Source organism: Heptranchias perlo, unplaced genomic scaffold (genome assembly GCF_035084215.1).
Source record: "Heptranchias perlo isolate sHepPer1 unplaced genomic scaffold, sHepPer1.hap1 HAP1_SCAFFOLD_56, whole genome shotgun sequence".
NCBI lineage: Eukaryota > Metazoa > Chordata > Chondrichthyes > Hexanchiformes > Hexanchidae > Heptranchias > Heptranchias perlo.
The window spans coordinates 2,099,737-2,117,692 of record NW_027139581.1 but is presented as its reverse complement, the minus strand read 5'-3'; the positions used below and the strand labels follow the sequence as shown (position 1 = coordinate 2,117,692).

The window sequence follows — 17,956 nt, the reverse complement described above, 5'->3', positions numbered from 1 at the left end:
CCTGCATAATCACTTTTTGTGTTTCTTGTTGGAGGACACCCAATTCTTCCTGAACACCAAATTTTACTAATTTCTCAACATATAAAAATATTCTGCTTTTCTATTTTTCATACCGAATTGTAAAACCTCACATTTCCCCACATCATACTCCACCTGGCACCTTCTTACCCATTCACTTAGCGTGTCTATATCCCTTTGCAGACTCTTTGTGTCCTCCTCACAGCTTACTTTCACACCTAGCTTTGTATCATCAGCAAACTTGGATGCATTACACTCGGTCTGTTCATCTAAGCCATTGATATAGATTGTAAATAGCTGAGGCCCAAGCTCCGATCCTTGCGGTACCCCACTAGTTACAGCCTGCCAACCTGAAAATGACCCATTTATCCGCACTCTATTTTCTGTCCGTTAACCAATCCTCTATCCGTGCTAATGGATAATCCCAACTCCATGAACGCTTACATTGTGCAACAACCTTTGATGTGTCATCTTATCGAATGTCTTTTGAAAATCCAAATGTACGACATCCATTGGTTCACCTTTATCTATCCTGCTAGTTGCATCCTCAAAAAACTCGAATAAATTTGTCAAACACGATTTCCCTTTCATTAAACCATGTTGACTCTGCCGAATCATATTATGATGTTCTAAGTGCCCTGTTACCACTTCCTTAATAATGGATTCCAGCATATTCCCGACGGCAAGAGGTCAGGCTAATTGGCCTGTCGTTCCTTGTTTTTTCTCCCCCTCCCTTCTTGAATTGCGGGATAACATTTGCTGCATTCCAATCCACTGGGACCATTCCAGAATCTAGAGAATTTGGGAAGATCATAACCGATGCATCCACTATCTCTGCAGCCACCTCTTTTCGAACTCACGGATGTTGGCCATCAGGTTCAGGGGATTTGTCGGCTTTTAGTCCCATTAGTTTGTCCAGTACTTTTTCTCCAGTGATATTAATTGTATTAAGTTCCTTCCTCTCATTTACCCCCTGGTTCTCCATTATTTTTGTTATGCTTTTAGTGTCTTCCACTGTGAAAATAGAGAAAAAAAATATTTGTTTAACGTATCTGCTACTTCCTGTTTACCTATTATAATTTCTCCTGTCTCAGCCTGTAAGGGACCAATGTTTACTTTTGCTACTCTCTTCCTTTTTACATCGAAACATAGAAACAAAGAAAATAGGAGCAGGAGTAGACCATTCGGCCCTTCGAGCCTGCTCCGCCATTCAACATGATCATGGCTGATTCTTTATCTCAATACCATATTCCCGCTTTCTCCCCATACCCCTTCATGCCTTCTGTGTCTAGAAATCTATCAATGTCCTTCTTAAATATTTTCAGTGACATGGACTCCACAGCCTTCTGGGTAGAGAATTCCATTGGTTCACCACCCTCTGAATGAAGAAATCTCTCCTCATCTCAGTCCTAAATGTCCTGCTCCGTTTCCGAGACTGTGACCCCTCGTTCTGGACTCCCCAGCCAGGGGAAACATCCTCCTTGCATCCAGCCTGTCTAGCCCTGTCAGAGCTTTATACGTTTCAATGAGATCCCCTCTTTTTCTTCTAAACTCTGGTGAATACAGGCTTAGTCGACCGAATATCTCCTCATACGACAGCGCTGCAATCCCAAGAATCAATCTGGTGAAACTTCGCTGAACTCCCTCCATGCCAAGTGTATCCTTTCTTCGGTAAGGAGGCCAAAACTGCACACAAACAGGTGTGGTCTCACCAAGGCCCTGAAAACTGCAGTGAGACATCTTTTCTCCTGTACTCAAATCCACTTGCAATGAAGGCCAACATACCATTTGCCTTCCTAACTGCTTGCTGCACCTGCATGCTTGCTTTCAGTGATTGGTGTACAAGGACACCCAGGTCCTTTTGTACATCAACGTTTCCCAATCTATCACTGTTTAAATAATACTCTGCCTTTCTGTTTTTCCATCCGAAGTGGATAACTTCACATTTATCCACGTTATGCTGCATCTGCCGTGTATTTGCCCACTCACTCAACTTGTCTAAACCGCCTTGAAGCCTCTTTGCATCATCCTCACAACTCACCATCCCACCTAGTTTAGTATCATCAGCAAACTTGGAAATATTACATTTGGTTGCCTCATCCAAATCAGGGGACCAAAGAACGGATCCCTGCGGTACCCCACGAGTTACCACCTGCAACCCCGAAAAAGACCCATTTATTCCTCCTCTGTTTCCTGTCTGTTAACCAATTTTCAATCCATGCCAGTACATTAACCCCAACCCCATGTGATTTAAGTTTGTACACGAACCTCTTATGTGGGAGTTTCTCAAAGGCCTTCTGAAAATCATAATGCACCACATCCACTGTTTCCCACTTATCTATCCTACCAGTTACACCCTCAAAAACCTCCAGTAGGTTTGTCAAACCAGATTTTCCTTTCATAAATCCATGTTGACTTTGTCGAATCCCATTGATATTTTCGAAGTGTCCTGTTATCACATCCTTTACAACAGACTCGAGCAATTTCCCTACTACTGATGTTAGGCTAACCGGTCTGTAGTTCCCTGTTTTCTCTCTCCCTCCTTTTCTAAATAGTGTGGTTACATTTGCCACCCTCCAATCTGCAGGCATTTCTCCAAAAACTATACAATTTTTGAAGATTACAACCAATGCATCCACTATTTCCATAGCGAACTATTTTAATACTCTGGGATGCAGATTATCAGGCACTGGGGATTTGTCGGCTTTCAGTCCCATTAATTTCTCCAGCACTATTCTTTTACAAACACCAATTTCCTTCAACACTTCCTTCTCACTGGACCCTTGGTTCCCGAGCATATCTGGGAAGTTGTTTGTGTCCTCTTCCGTGAAGACAGAACCAAAGTATTTGTTTAATTGCTCTGCCATTTCCTTGTTCCCCATTATAAATTCTCCCGTTTCTGACTGTAAGGCACCTACATTTGTCTTCACTAATCTTTTTCTTTTTACATACTTGTAGAAGCTTTAACAGTTTGCTTTTATGTTGCTTGCAAGTTTACTCTCATGCTCTATTTTCCCCTTTTAATCTTTTTTGCTGAATTATGAACTGGTCCCAATCCTCAGACTTGAAACATTTTCTGGCAACTTTCTATGACTCCTCTTTGGATCTAAAATTATGCTTAATTTCTTTTGTTAGCCATGGTTGGGCCGCTTTTCCTTTTGTGTTTTTGCGCCAGAAAGGAACGTATAATTGATGCAGTTCATGCATTCATTCCTTAAATGTTAACCATTGCCTAACCACAATCATGGTAATCCCCAATCTATCACAGCCAACTCACTCCTCATTCTTCGTAGTTTCCTTTGTTTAGATTTAGGACCCTAGTTTCGATTGGACTATTTCACTTTCCATCTAAATGAAGAATTCTATCATGTTATGGCCATTCTTTCCAAAAGGACCACGCAAACAAGATCATTAATTAACCCCTTCTCATTGCACAATATCCAATTAGGGATAGCCTGTTCCCGAGTTGTCTCCTTAACGTACTGGTCTAAAAAACCATCTCAGACTCACTCCAGGAATTCATCCTCCACAGTATTATTACCAATTTGGTTTGGCCAAGTCAAGATGTAGATTAAAGTCACCCATGATTACTACAGTACTCTTGTTACATGCATCTCCCATTCCCTGTTTGATGCCATTCCCTATATTACCACTGGTGGTATTGATTCATGTTATCATGAAGAATCTTTTTTGTTTTCATTTTATTCCGTTTACCTTATTTTATGGACACTCCGCAAATGGCGGATGAAAATAAAATCAGCAATCATTTTGAGAGAATTGTTGTAACCTGGAGTTCAGGTTACATGAGCTGATGCCTGATTGCTGGACGCTTAACTTTCACATATTGATTGGTAAAAAATGGTCCTTGCCTGGGCACAGTTTGCACTCCAGGGATTTGAGCATAAAATCTCGCCTGACATTCCATTGCAGTGCTGAGATAGTGCTGCAATGTTGGAGATGCCGTCTTTCGGATGAGTCGTTAAACTGAGGACCTCATCGGTGGATGTAAAAGATCCCATGGTACTATTCGAAGAAGAGCAGTGGAGTTCTCCCCGATGTCCTGGCCAATATTTATCACTCAACCAACATCTAAACAGATTATCTCATCATGTTCTTCATTGCTGTTTATGGGAGCTTGCTGTGCTCAAATTGGCTGCCTGCATTACAACCGTGAGTACAGTTAAAAGTATTTCATTGATTGTAAAGCGCTTTGGGACAACGTGACACTGGGAAAGGCGCTATAGACATGCAAGACTTTCTATCTTTCTCATTCTGCATGGGGTCATTTGACTGAGATAATCTGATACACCCCTCTACCCATGATTCCTCTCTTGCTTTGTGCTTTTTGCATACTTAAATATTGTTTTTTAAAAATTTATATACGTGTAGATAGCCCACGTCTATTTTTCTGATTGGATGAATTTTGATGAAGAAGATTCTCCACGCCCGAAACGATAACCTTTGTTCTTTCAGATTTAGAGTATTTTGCTTTTTGTTACAGTGCTGTGGGACTCTGTCCAGTTTACTAACACAGCAGAAGGGGTAAGAGTACAGGCTGATTTAATACAGAATACAGCAGGTCACTGGGAAAGTTACACACTGTACAGAGCAGCTGGTAAAACTCCTGCTGTAAATAAAGGGCAGGGTCAGTTCCACAAGACTGAGTGACTTTATTGTGCAGCCTCCAGGCATCATCTTAACAACTGTCAAAATTAAACCCAAAACCTGTTCCCCCAGAACAGACATTAACTGGCTCGCCTGCTTCATCTGCTGCTGTTCTGCTTCTGCACTCACCCACTCCAAGCTGATTACAATGAGTTGTTTTATGATTATTTCGTGCTCTCTGTGTGTTAATCACATTCCTGTCTCTACCTTGCTGTTTTTTTTATCTGTCTGCCTTTCACTGGTTCTGTCTCTCTGTCAATATATTTATCTTTCTCAGTCTTCTTTCTGGCATTTTTCTCTCTTGTTACTTCACCCTCTTTTAATTTCTATCCCTGTATCACTGTTCCATTTCTACATTTTTTCTCTGTCACCCTTTGCTTCTCTCTTTATATCTCTATGTTTATGTCTTCCATCTTTATCTCTTCTTTCCATTTGCCTCGCTGTCCCTCTCGCTCGTTCTCTCCCCACTCTCTCTGTCTATCTGTCTTTTTCGCCTTCTCACCCCCTTTTCAACTCTTTCTCTCTCTTTCGCTCTGCCTTTCACTCTCTCTGTTCTGTCTCTCCTTTTCTTTATTTCTCTCTTCACTTTCTCCATCTCCTTCTTTTTTATGAATTCACAATCAACTTTAATTTCGTTGTTCGCAGACTACGTAAATGTATCATTAATTCTTGCAAATAAGTCCAACATTATCTTTTATACAAATGAAGAAAAAGTAACAGTAAAATTGGATTTTTTTTCAACATAAAAATACCCATTTCTTCTGTTCAGATACATATATAGTAATTATATTCATAAACATATTTATTTACATAGCTGTCTCCGCAGTTCAGAATTAATTCATTGTGCAAAGTGTTTTGAGATGTGTTAATATAAAGGGCACTGTACAAATTGCGTTTTAATGAATTACATTGTCCATTTGTAGACCAGCAAATATCCGCCTCTTTCTTTTGTTGTCTCACTTTGTCTCTTTTGCAGTCTGTCTCTCTCCTGCACTGATTCTTTCTGTGTCTCCAGTTCTCTTTGTTTCACTTCTTTTGTCTCTATCGCCCTGTTTCAATCTCTCTTTGCAATTTTCCCTGTGTGCCTCTCACTTCCTGTCCACTTTCCTTCTGCACCTCTGAGTTTCTTTCTCCATTTGTCCACCTGTTTCTCTCAACTAGCTATCGCTGGTAAATTCCCTCTCTTTCTCTTAATCTGTGTTATTAATTTCCTGTCTCTGATTTCTAATGTATACATGCTCCTTTCCTGTTTGTGCTTTTTCTCCCTGTATTTCTTTCTCATTATATTTTTCTCCTTTCATGTTTTTCCATCTCTCTTGTCTTTTCTATTTATCTTCCTGTCCCCTCTCTGTTTCTGCCCTTTATTCTTTCTCCCTCTCTCCCTCTTTTCTGTTTATTTATTTTTCTTTCTGATTGTCTCGAGATGTTTCTCCATCCAAATCTCTTACTCTGTTTCTTTCCGTCTTTCTTCAACTTGTTAACTGTCCTTTTCTCTCTGCCGCTTTCTGCTCTTCGGTCACTTTCACTTTCTTTTTCTCCACGTCTTCCTTTCTATCTCTTTCTTCACTAGGTCTTTCTCAATGATCTGCTTTTCTCTCTGTTTATGGCTCTAACTGTCTCTCATTTCCCCTTTCTATCTGCCTCTATATGTAAGTTTATCTCTATGTGTAACCCTGTCTCTTCCTCTCCATGCCTTTATCTATCTATCTATCTATCTATCTATCTATCTATCTATCTATCTATCTATCTATCTATCTAACTATCTATCTATCTGTTTGTTGGTCTGTCTGTCTATCTCTCTCTGTCTATCTCTCCATTTATGTGGAGTGCACCCATTCTGATCAGGCCCACAGTAGCTACTTTCATTGACAGGTTTGCCCATTTTGCAGGGCGGCCATTTCGTTGAAGTCCAGTTGAGCTCTTTCGTGCCGCCTGTTGGAGCAACAATTCATGCGTTGTCTGCAGAGCGAATCACGCCTCAATGGGGCAGATTATCAATATAATGTAACATCAGAATCAGATGCAAGATTATTTCAGCGAATATAAAATGTACTTTCCATCCGGTGGGTAGTGCAGGGGGTGGAGTATGAAATGGCTAGAAATAGTTATTGTGCTTGAAACCCTTCAGCCCTTTCTACGATTTAACGAATTTAACAATTAGATTGAGTGGGTATTTCACCGCGTTCTTCAGCTCCTCTCTGAATTTAGCCTGGGTCAGGACATAAATACACGTGTTTGTGCAGGAACTGAGAATCTGCAGCATTCGTGATGTGGCTTCTGTGATATAACGAGGGTCAGTGTAGGGATTATAATACCGAGTGTCTGAAATTCGCCGATAAATGTTATTTGCAACCTGGGTCACCCATAATAGGATAAAACTGCCCGATATACTGAAGAGTAAAATGATGGATTTATTTCGGTTCTCCATCTCTGGATCCTTCTGATTCTCTTCATTGCTGCGGCCCCGGAGTCCCCTGCGGACTCGACTGGCCACTAAAATACGTCTGACCGTCAGAACATTGAGCAGCAAAATCAGAAAGAACGGGACACAAGGGGTTAAAATGAGGTGAACGAACTCATATGCGGCCCACACTGGGGAAGTGCGGAAGTTCAGTTTAAAGACACAATACCGGGGAACATTATCAATTATAAGGTAAGGTTGATATATAAAGTACCAGGGAACACTCTCTAAACAGCCCAACACACTCACTGTTCCTATAACTACAGCCGCCGTTTTCTCGGTGCAATATTTTCTTTTAAGATTCTCACAACAAATGGCCACAAATCGATCAAAGGTGAAAGCGACTGTGAGCCAGACAGAAACCACTGTGGCTGCAGAACCCAAGAACATAATCGGACGACACACGGGAGTAATGAACAAGAATGAATTGGGGAAATAACTTAGACCAACCCGTGTCAATATCAGATCAGTGATAACGACCAGGAGATCGGCCGCTGCCATTCCCAGCAGGTAGCGACTGATACACTTGGAGAGCCCGCACTTTCCTCGGGACAGGATCACAATCGCCAACAAGTTAACTGTAAGAGAGAGAAAAGGAAGCAGAGAAATTACTGATCAGACCTGGAGCCAAAGCAGCAATTTGACAGGATCTGAGGTTAAATTTCCAGCTTTGTTGCTGCATCGAACGGTGGAAACTGATTCATTAACCTGGACAGCGCTTTCAGGCTGAGAGATGTTTATAAACTCAATTATCAATAACGAATTGTGAGAGCGATAAAGAAAGTGAATAAATGAGCACCGGATCCACTGGAAGGGCCGAGTGAGAGCGCAGTGCCGGTGGGGAAGAGAGAAGGAGTTTTACCGAGCGGGAATCCGGGTTAAAGCCGAATTTGGGCTCCAGATTGACGGGAAAGAGAGCGAAGGCCGGGAAGGTAAGGGGACAAGGGAGGTGCAGCTGGTTTGTTGCCCTGGGTTAAGAGAACCGACAGAGGCTGGCACAAAACGGGGAAAGGCCGAAAGCGGTGGCCGTGAGTTTGAGGCTTCGGATCGGATTGGAAGAGGCAGCTGGAGACAGAGGCAATGAGTGAGATTGGGAGGGAGACAAGGAAAAGGACATGTCGGAGCAGGAGGGGAGTTAGGAGCAGATTGTTTGAGAACGCGGATAAACTGAAGCAATGGATGAGGAGACAGAGGATTCAATGTGGTGGTTGGAGAGGCTGGGATTCACAGGGAGAGACTGCAGCAGAGTGTGAGAGGAAATCTAATCTATCGGTCCCACTAACACAATCCAACTAATACATTGAACGGTTCACTTCAGTGGTTATTGGTGTCAGGGAACAGCTGGTTGGATATAAAATGTGTTCATTAAATTTACTTTGCACATTCAATTAAAACTAAATTAAAATATATGAATTAAATCAACCACGTTCTTCAGTGAATTCTGCTGATTCTGAGTTTTTGAATACAGTATCCTAATAATTCATTAGGATCAAGAAATCACTAATTCTATTCTTTAAATACATTTGAATTATGTTTATTTATTCAGTCAGTGAATAAGGAAAAGTAATAATCACCAAAACAGACTGATGCCCTGATAACGATAAACACACCCAGCGAGAGTGCAATAAAACTCTCACAATCTGACAACTTCTTATTGACATCCTCAAGTCACATTTCCTCTTCATAATTGTACTGGAAGCTTCAACAGTTCATTCCGATGAATGATTCACCGCATGGCCGCTTTATCTCTGTCTCTCTCCCATTCTCTCTCTCTCTTTCTCTCTCTCTTCTCACGTTCGTTCTCCCCCTCCCTCTCGTTTTACGTCTCCGTCTCTGTCTCTATCGCTTCTCTATCTATTATTCTGCCATCTCTACTCTTTCTCAATGCCCCTTTTCACATCCGATTCAATCCTAACATCCTGCAGCGCATTCTGTTCCACGGATCCGATTCTCAGTGTCAGTTTGTTAAATTGTGAATCCTCTGTGGAATAGTTTAATGTTTCTACAGAAGATCCAAGTCTCCACCTGGACACCTACACTGTTAACTTCATCTGCAAATCATGGAAGAAACAGAATCAAATGTCTCTTCCAGACAGACCTCACAATAATTGAAATTCCTTCTCCTGTAATTATCGTTCACCTGACGAAGGAGGAAGCCTCCCAAAGCTTGTGAATTTAAAATAAAATTGCTGGACTATTACTTGGTGTTGTAAAATTGTTTACAATTGTAATTATAAAGTACACCATTAGATGGAGCTGTTGTTCAATTCACAAAACGCCAACATCACCGCTGCTGCAAAGAATCGACAGATAAATAGAAGGGCTCAGGATTCCAATGGATACAGTGCAAACTGATTTATCATACCCTCAAAACATTGCATTTTACAATAAACTCATCCACCGTGACACAGAGAAGGAGATGTGAAAGAGTCAGCAGTAAACTCAGTTCAGTAGCCAGAACTTTGGAGCTGCGCCAGATACACACAATGAAATAATATTTCATAAGAGTGAGAACCAATAAATACATTGAAATCCCAGTTAAGCTGAACCATGAAACTGGGGAGGGAGGACATTGCGCTGCCTCCTTGTAACACTGAGACCGTGAGCTGTCTCGTTATCAATCACTCAAAACACATTTTTGAAAAAAATCTGCAGGACACGTTCGTTCCACAACATGAAACTGTTCCGAGCTCCTGATGGTCTGATACCAGCTCTTAGCCCAGACACCTGATTCCAATACATTTAGTACAGAGAATAATTCAGTGACAATGCCAGGGTTGGAAATAAAAAGTTCATTGTAGATATAATGGAATTGCTACAAGACCGAAAGTTTACAATTGAAGAGATGCCATTATTGAACAGCACACTTAGTGCAGACAATTATCCAGTGACAAGGTCATGGTTGGATACACAAAGATCATTCCTGCTCAGTCCTGTAACTGAAAGAGCAGAGACTCCATCAGTCAACTGGTAGAACAGAACAGGCGACTGTGTGAGACATTCAGGGAGCAAACATATTTTGCTAAGTACAGCAGCACAGTTAACACCGATTTACACCATTAACAGCTGAGATAACAGCTTACCCGGCACTCCAATTACTGCAAGGGCAGGATAGTAAATATCTTCTATCTGATAAATTATTGGATATTCCATTTCTGTGAGAAGCAGTCACTTCCGTTGTTCTGGAAACCAGAAGTCCGGCAGGTACTCTGAGCTGATACATTCCAATGAACCCTGATTTATACAGGGGACAAGACTCCACTGACACGGTTATACTCGTGATCATTGCTATTAGTTACAGTCACTTAAACAAACACATTATATCTGCAGCTTTGACTCCGATATAAATAATGCGGTGGATTTAACACAAACATCTCAAAGTCCAGGACATTATCTTAATGAGACCTCTCTCAGGAATAAAGTTAAAATCTGTGCTCAGTCAGGACTGATCCAACAATAATGAGCGGCTTCATTTACAGTTTTCATATAATTGTATTGGACATATTAACTCTTAGCGATTCATTTATGATTGATACCGATTTATCCGCAGTGTACATTAAATCCAGTGTCTCAACCAGGCCCGTTTCACTCTTTTCCTGCAGTTTCCCAGTTATAATATGAATTCTGAGTCTCTAACCCGAGGAGATTTAAAGGGCAGGTTGAGGATTGCAGCCTCGAAATGACTGTGGGTGATATTAAGGGACGGAGACTGAAAGTGCCCCATTGAGATTCCTCACTTATCGTAACTTTGACGTCGTATTCGACCCCGTGCTGAGCTTCTGACCCCATATCCTCTCCATCACAAAGACCGCCTACTTCCGGGTCCGGAATAACTCCCGTTCCACTCGCCCTGCCAATCTGCGACTAAAACCCTTACCATGCCTATCTACCCTCTCTGGCCTTTGTTCTCCTCTCCGGCATCTCCAAAAATGTTTACTCATCCAAAACTCTGCTGTCTGTAACCATTCCCTCACTAACTCCTTCACCAATCATCCAAGCCCTTACTGAGCTGCATTGGCTTCCAGTCTCCGAAGTATTTATTTATTTCTTTCTTAGAAACTTAAATACATAAGAGCCTCACCCCTCCCTATCTCTGCAACCGCCCCCAGCTTTACAGCCCCTCTCTCTTCTCCTCCACCCCTGGCTGCTTGTGTATCCACAGTCTCTTTGGCCTACTATTGGCAGCTTATTCTTAAGCCACAGCCACGCCCCAGAATGTGCTCCCTAACTCCCCCCATCTCCATTACTCACTTTCAGGTATCAGCTGTGATTCAGTGGGTGGAACTCTTGCCTCTGAGTTAGAAGTTGAGAAGGTTGTGGGTTCATAGATCCACTCCAGAGACTTGAACACAATATCTTCATTTCAGTGCTGTACTGAGGTAATGCTGCACTGTCACAGGTGCTGTCCTTCAGATGAGACGTTAAACCGAGGGCCAGTCTGTCCCCTCAAGTCGATGTACAAGATCCCATGGCACTATTCGAAGAAAAGCAGGGAAGTTCTCCACGGTGGTCTGGGCCAATATTTATGCCTCAACCAACATCACTAAAACCAGATGATCTATTCAATTTCACATTGCTGTTTGTGGGATCTTGCTGTGTGCAGTATGTCCGCTGTGTTTCTCACATTAAAGCAGTATTTCTTTGGTTGCAAAGCACTTTGGGACATACTGAGATTGTGAACTGCGCTGTATGAATGCAACTTTCTTTCTTTCGTTCTATCCATCTCTTGCTCCAAGCTTTTGTCCCTCTGCGAATATCCCCATCTTTGGCTAGGGACCATTTTTGTCTGATTATATCTCTGTGAAGCACCTTTAATTTCTGTCCATGCAAAAGGCGCTTTATCAATCCAGGTAGTTATTGTTATACTTTACCATCCTCCTCTATCTTCATCCCACCATTGCTGGCCATTCCTCCACACAACTAAAACCAACCTTATCCCCTCCGTCTCTCGTTTTACACCCCCCTTAAACCCTCCTTGCCGAAAGATTTCATCATACCTCCTGATTCCGTTTGTGCCTGTTTTACTTCCAGCCCCTGTGAATCCCCTTGGGAATGTTTATTACATTAAAGGCGGTCTGTGAATGCAAGTTGTTGTTGATTTTTATTGGAATGTGTTCATTAGTTGTCCACTGTATGAGCAAAAGTAATTACTGGGCTAATATTCTTGTACCAGAAAGAGATTTATGTAATAGGCGGATTTGATGAGATACATTAATTTCGGCAACTACTCGGAGAAATCTTTTTGTTAGAACAACATAAGTTGGTTTGTCTACAGACAACACATTGAAATAAGTTTGTCCCTTTGTGAGACAACCTTTAGGGAGTCTGCTATCTAAGATGAGACCAGCTACAGTGACTAAGATGATGATTTATTCGTTATTTGTCTTTTTTCTCTTTGGTTATAACTGATTTTACTGCACCCTGGCTGATGACAAGGATGAAGCTTTAATAGTTATTCTCTTCGGTTTGGGACTGTTTCACTTTTTGCCATCCAATCTGCGATATCACTGCTCCCTGGGGCTGATTGAGAAAGGCCCCGTATGTTCTGACATTGTGTTGACTTGGTATGAAATTAGATTGTTGTTATTGGTACGGGAGGGAGAGAGAAATCCATTGGATACGTGTAGACCAGAGGTTCTAACCTTATTTGTGGAGAGACTCTTAGAATCCATCATTGGATCGAAAACTGTGGAGCAGGCTGCAGTGCTCGGGTTAAAAAAGGACTGTCCATGTGCCAAACCCCACTAAGTCCCACGGTTTGTCGAGATGATTTGGACTTAGACTGACGGAGGACAATCTCTAATTTTGCTGGGAAACAAATGCAGGGTTTGGCAAAATATGAGGAAGACTATAACAACATTAAAGAACGATGTAGAAGGCTTGTCTGGATTGAGCAGACACGAGGAAGCTGCATTTTAATGCTAAGTGATACATATTTGAAGCAAATCAATGAATTTGTGTATACAGTTAATGAAAAGACGCCGAATGATGTTGAATAAAAGTGAGAATTAAGTACTTAAATGTGTAATTCCATGGAATCGTGACGGCAGCTCCATAAATTATAAACAAATGCAAACAGCATTTTGAATTTTATAAGTAGCTCAAACAGTACAAATATAAAGAAGCAATGACAAATTTGTACAAAACATGGGTTGGCCTACATTTCCAGAGTATTGTGTGCAGCTTTGTGCATCCCATTATAGAAACGACATTAAAGCCATAGAGAGCACAGTGCAGATTTACTCTAATGAAGCCCAGGAAGGGAAACTGTATTCGGGTTAGATATTGGAACTATTTCCACAGAAACAGAGAAGACTGGGGGAAACCAACGTAACGGGAAAGGAGGGTGAAGAATACTTAAAATGTGAACAGGAGAACTTTCTTAATCTGTATGTTTCTAGCCCAAAGAGGAAGGAAGCAGGGCTGGATCCAGTTCTATGGAATGAAATAGGGCAGGTGGAGTGTGTTTCATTGGGAGAACATCTGGGAAACAGTGATCATAATATAGTTAGGATTAAAGTAGTTACGGAAAGGGACAAATGAAAATCAGCTGTCAAAATACCCAATGGGAAGAGAGACAAGGTCAGTAGTTTCAGAAGGGATCGAGGACAGGTGCAAATTGTTGTTGTAACAAGCTGTTGCGGTGGTGGTGTGGACGCGATTAGACCCCACTTGTGGTGCTTGCCGTACCTCTAACTTTAATCACTCATGAGCATAGGAACAGAAGGAGGCCATTCAGACCCTCCAGCTTGTTCCGCCATTCTATTAGATGGTGGCTGATCTGGACCTCAACTCCACTTCCTCGCCTTTGTTCCGTCTCCTTTGATCCCCTCACCCAACAAAAATCTTATCAATCTCAGTCTTTAAAGCTTCAATTGACCCCCAGCATCCACAGCCTTTTCGGGGAGACGGTTCCAGATTTCTACTGCTCTTTGTGTGAAGAAATGCTTTCTGACATCTCCCTTGAACAGTTTAGTTATAATTTTAAGATTAGCCCCCTTGCTCTGGAATCCCCCACCAGAGGAAATAGTTTCTCCGTATCTCCCCTATCTAATCCCCCGATCATTTTAAACGCCTCGATCAGTTTTCCGCACAACCCTCCAAACTATAGGGAATACAAGCCAATTTTATGCAACCTGTCCTTATAATGCAGCGATTTAAGCCCCTGTATCATTCTGGTGAATCTGCGCTGCTCCCCCTCCAAGGCCAATATATCCTTCCTGAGGTTCGGTGCCCAGAACTGAAGACAGTCTCCTGATGGGGTCTGACCAGAGCTCCAAACAATTGAAGCATAATTTCCACCCCTTTGTATTCCAGCCCTCTTGAGATAAAGGTCAACAGCCCAATGGGCTTTTGATTAATTTTGGTGAATTGTGTACTTGAACCCCTAAATCTCTCTGCTCATCCACGGTTCCTAATCTCTCCCCATTAAGAAAATATTCTCCTTTGTTTTTCTCTGACCCAAAGCGAATGGTCTCACACTTGCCCACATTAAACATAAATTCTGCCCCAGTTTTGCCCACTCACTTAGTCTGTCTGTTTCCCTGGTTTCTAGTTTCTGAACAGGATCAGATTCTGTTTTCAGTACAAAGTAGTAAGTAATAAAACCTCCCCTTTTATTTGACCTGGGGATCGAGGGATATGGAGCTAAGGCGGGGAAATGGAGTGAGATACAGATCGGCAAAGATTTAATAAAGTGGCGGGAAAGGCTCGAGGTGTTGAATGGCCTCCTCCTGTTTCTGTGTAACAGGCTTGAGAGGCAGAGTGGACTCCTCCTGTTCCTGTATAACAAGTTGAAGGGGATTAATGGGCATCCTCCTGTTCCTGTGTAACAGGGAAGGGGTCTGACGAGGCTTCCGACTGTTCCTTTGTAACTGATACGAGGGGCTGAATCATGGAAACATAGAAAGTTACAGCACAGAAGGAGGCCATTCGGCCCATCTTGTCCGTGCCGGCCGAAAAAGAGCTATCTAGCTTAATCCTAATTTCCAGCACTTGGTCTATAGCCGTGTAGGTTACGGCACTTCAAGTGCAAATCCAAGTAATTTTTCAATGAGTTGAGGATTTCTGCCTCTAACACCCTTTCAGGCATCGAGTTCCAGACCCCACCAACCTCTGGGTGAAAAAGATTCTTCTCAGCTCCCCTCTAATCCTTCTACCAATCACTTGAAATCTATGTCCCCTGGTCAATTACCCCTCTGCTAAGGGTAATAGGTCCTCCCGATGCACTCTATCTAGTCCAGTCATAATTTTAAACACCTCAATTAAATCTCCCCTCAGACTCCTTTGTTCCAAAGAAAACTGCTCCAGCCTTTCCAATCTTTCCTCATAGCTAAAATTCTACAGAAGTGGCAACATCCTCGTAAATCTCCTCTGTACTCTTTCGAGTGCAATCACGTCTTTCTTGTAACGTGGTGGCCAGAACTATACGCAGTACTCAAGCTGTGGCCTGACCAATGTTTTATACAGTTCTGGCATAAACTCCCTGTTCTTCAATTCTATGCCTTGGCTAATAAAGGAAAGTATTCCATATGCCTTTTTAACCACCTTATCTACCTATCCTGCTACTTCAGGGGTCTGTGGTCATGCACTCCAAGGTCCCTTTGTTCCCCTAAACCTCTCAGTATCCTCCCATTTATTGTGTACTCCCTTGCCTTGTCTGTCCCGAAATGCATTACCTCACACTTCTGTAGATTGAATTCCATTTGTCAATTTTCTCCCCATCTGACCAGTCCATTGATATCTTCCTGCGGTCTACAGCTTTCCTCCTCACTATCAACAACACGGTCAATTTTTATATCATCTGCAAACTTCTTGACCTAAGGCGCTTCGCAGATGCATAATCAGATATAAATGGACACTGAACTACAGAATGAGGTATTATGAGGATCGGCCGAAAGCTTGGGCGAAGAGGGGGTTTCCGAGGAGGGTCTTGAAGGAGGTGGAGCGGTTTTGGGAGGGAATTCCAGAGCTTGGGGCCTAGACGGCTGGAGGCACGGCCGCCAATGGTTGGAAGAAAAGTGTGGGGGTGGATAAGACGCCAGAATTGCAGGAGCGCAGAGATCTCAGGTGGTTGTAGGGCTGGAGGAGGTTCCAGAGATAGGGAGGAGTGAGGCCTTGGAGGGTTTTAAAGACGAGGATGAGGATTTTAAATTGGAGGCGTTGGGGAACTGGGAAACAATGTGGGACAGCGAGAACAGTGGTGATGGGTGAGCGGGACTTCCTCTGTGTATTCCAAAGCAGACATGTTCATTGTGATTTTTTAATGTTTTTTGTTTACTTACATGGTTAAACAGACATGTAATAATCAAGATCGCTGATTTACAGTTTGCATGCCAATATGCTCAGAATCATCAAATTTGAGCCGAAGAATATCACTAACAATGTGATTGTACCACATTTGGAATGGGAAACGCCGACGGAACTTGGCACGATGCAGTTGCACTCTCTTGCCAGTGAAGGCGCTGCAGTGCCACTGCTGGTGGGTGGGTGCAATTGCAGCGTGACAAGTTTCCAGAGGCGGTTCCCATTTTCAAAGCGGCCTTGTGGTTTAAAGAACATAAAAATTCCAAAAGGAAAGAAAGACCAAGGACCATCTAGTTGACCTTCTACCATCCTGGGTAGTCGCATGATGCAATGTTAATCGAGTTGTTAACTAAACATGAAAATCAATCTCAATAAATTATCAACATCAGACCCAGGCATGAGGGGAGGGAAACCCCAGTGGTGGAGAGCTTTCGGAACCCAAGGTCCAAAGTCACCTGTTCCTCTCAACCATGTTACACTTACCACATGTCATGTCCCATATTACTCTTATATTTGATCCTATATTTTCTTTATGACTATACCAGTTGTCCACCAGAAACGTTCAAGTTTGCGTCCACTGGACCTAAGGGAGTGGTGACGGGGGCCGTACCAGGGCGCGCGACCCGGGTGAGAGAGAATAATGGTTTTAATGGGGACAAGGGCATCAAAGGTGGAGGTGAGGGTGTGATTGGAGGGGCAAAGGCTAGACAGTTGTGAATTTGGAAATGCCGTTGTAAATGATTTGGGGGAGAGTTTGTTCCAGGGACGAACACAGAAAGAAGTGCAGTTGGGAGGGGGTAGGGCGATCCGGTTGGAGAGGGATACAACTTCGTCGTCAGAGATGGCCGTATCCGTGATTGACACGATAGGAGAAGAGAGGTCACGTGAGCTGGCAAGGTCGAGGCGGTGGCTATGAAATTGAATGGGGAATTTATATGGACGGTGAGCGACCTTATGGTAAAGGATTGGTTAGTTAACAGGAAACAGAGAGTAGACAAAAATGGGTCATTTTCAGGATAGCAAGTTACAAGGAGTGGAGTGCCACAGGGATCAGTGCTTGGGTCTCAACTATTTACAATCTATATCAATGAATTGGATGAAGGGACCGAATGTGTAGTTGCTAAATTTGCTTATGACATAAAGGTAGGTAGGAAAGTAAGTTGTGAAGGGGAGATAAGGTGTCTACAAAGGGATATAAATAGGTTAATTATGTTGAGTGGGCAAAAATCTGGCAGATGGTGTATAATGTGGGAAAATGTGAACTTGTCCACTTTGGCAAGAGGAATAGAAAAGCAGCACATTATTTAAATTGAGAGAGATTGCAGAACTCTGAGGTACAGAGGGATCTGGGTGTCCGAGTACAAGAATCACAGAAAGTCAGTATGCAGGTACAGCAAGTGATTGGGAAGGCAAATGGAATGATGTCATTTATTGCAAGGAGAATGGAAAATAAAAGTGGAGATGCTTTGCTACAGTTGTACAGGCATTGGTGAGGCGACATCTGGA

General features: G+C 42.5%; 1 protein-coding gene and 1 pseudogene across 1 annotated transcript; both read right to left on the bottom strand.

Annotated features, from left to right (window-relative positions):
• LOC137315739 (zinc finger protein 850-like) overlaps positions 1 to 17,956 on the bottom strand; it is a 106,905-nt pseudogene that overhangs the window by 43,711 nt on the left and 45,238 nt on the right.
• On the bottom strand, positions 6,818 to 10,297 carry LOC137315713 (probable G-protein coupled receptor 139). The gene is made up of 2 exons (XM_067980222.1): positions 10,228 to 10,297; positions 6,818 to 7,722 (listed from the first exon to the last, which is right to left on the bottom strand). The coding sequence occupies exons 1-2, from the start codon at positions 10,295 to 10,297 to the stop codon at positions 6,818 to 6,820; spliced, it is 975 nt and encodes a 324-aa protein (XP_067836323.1).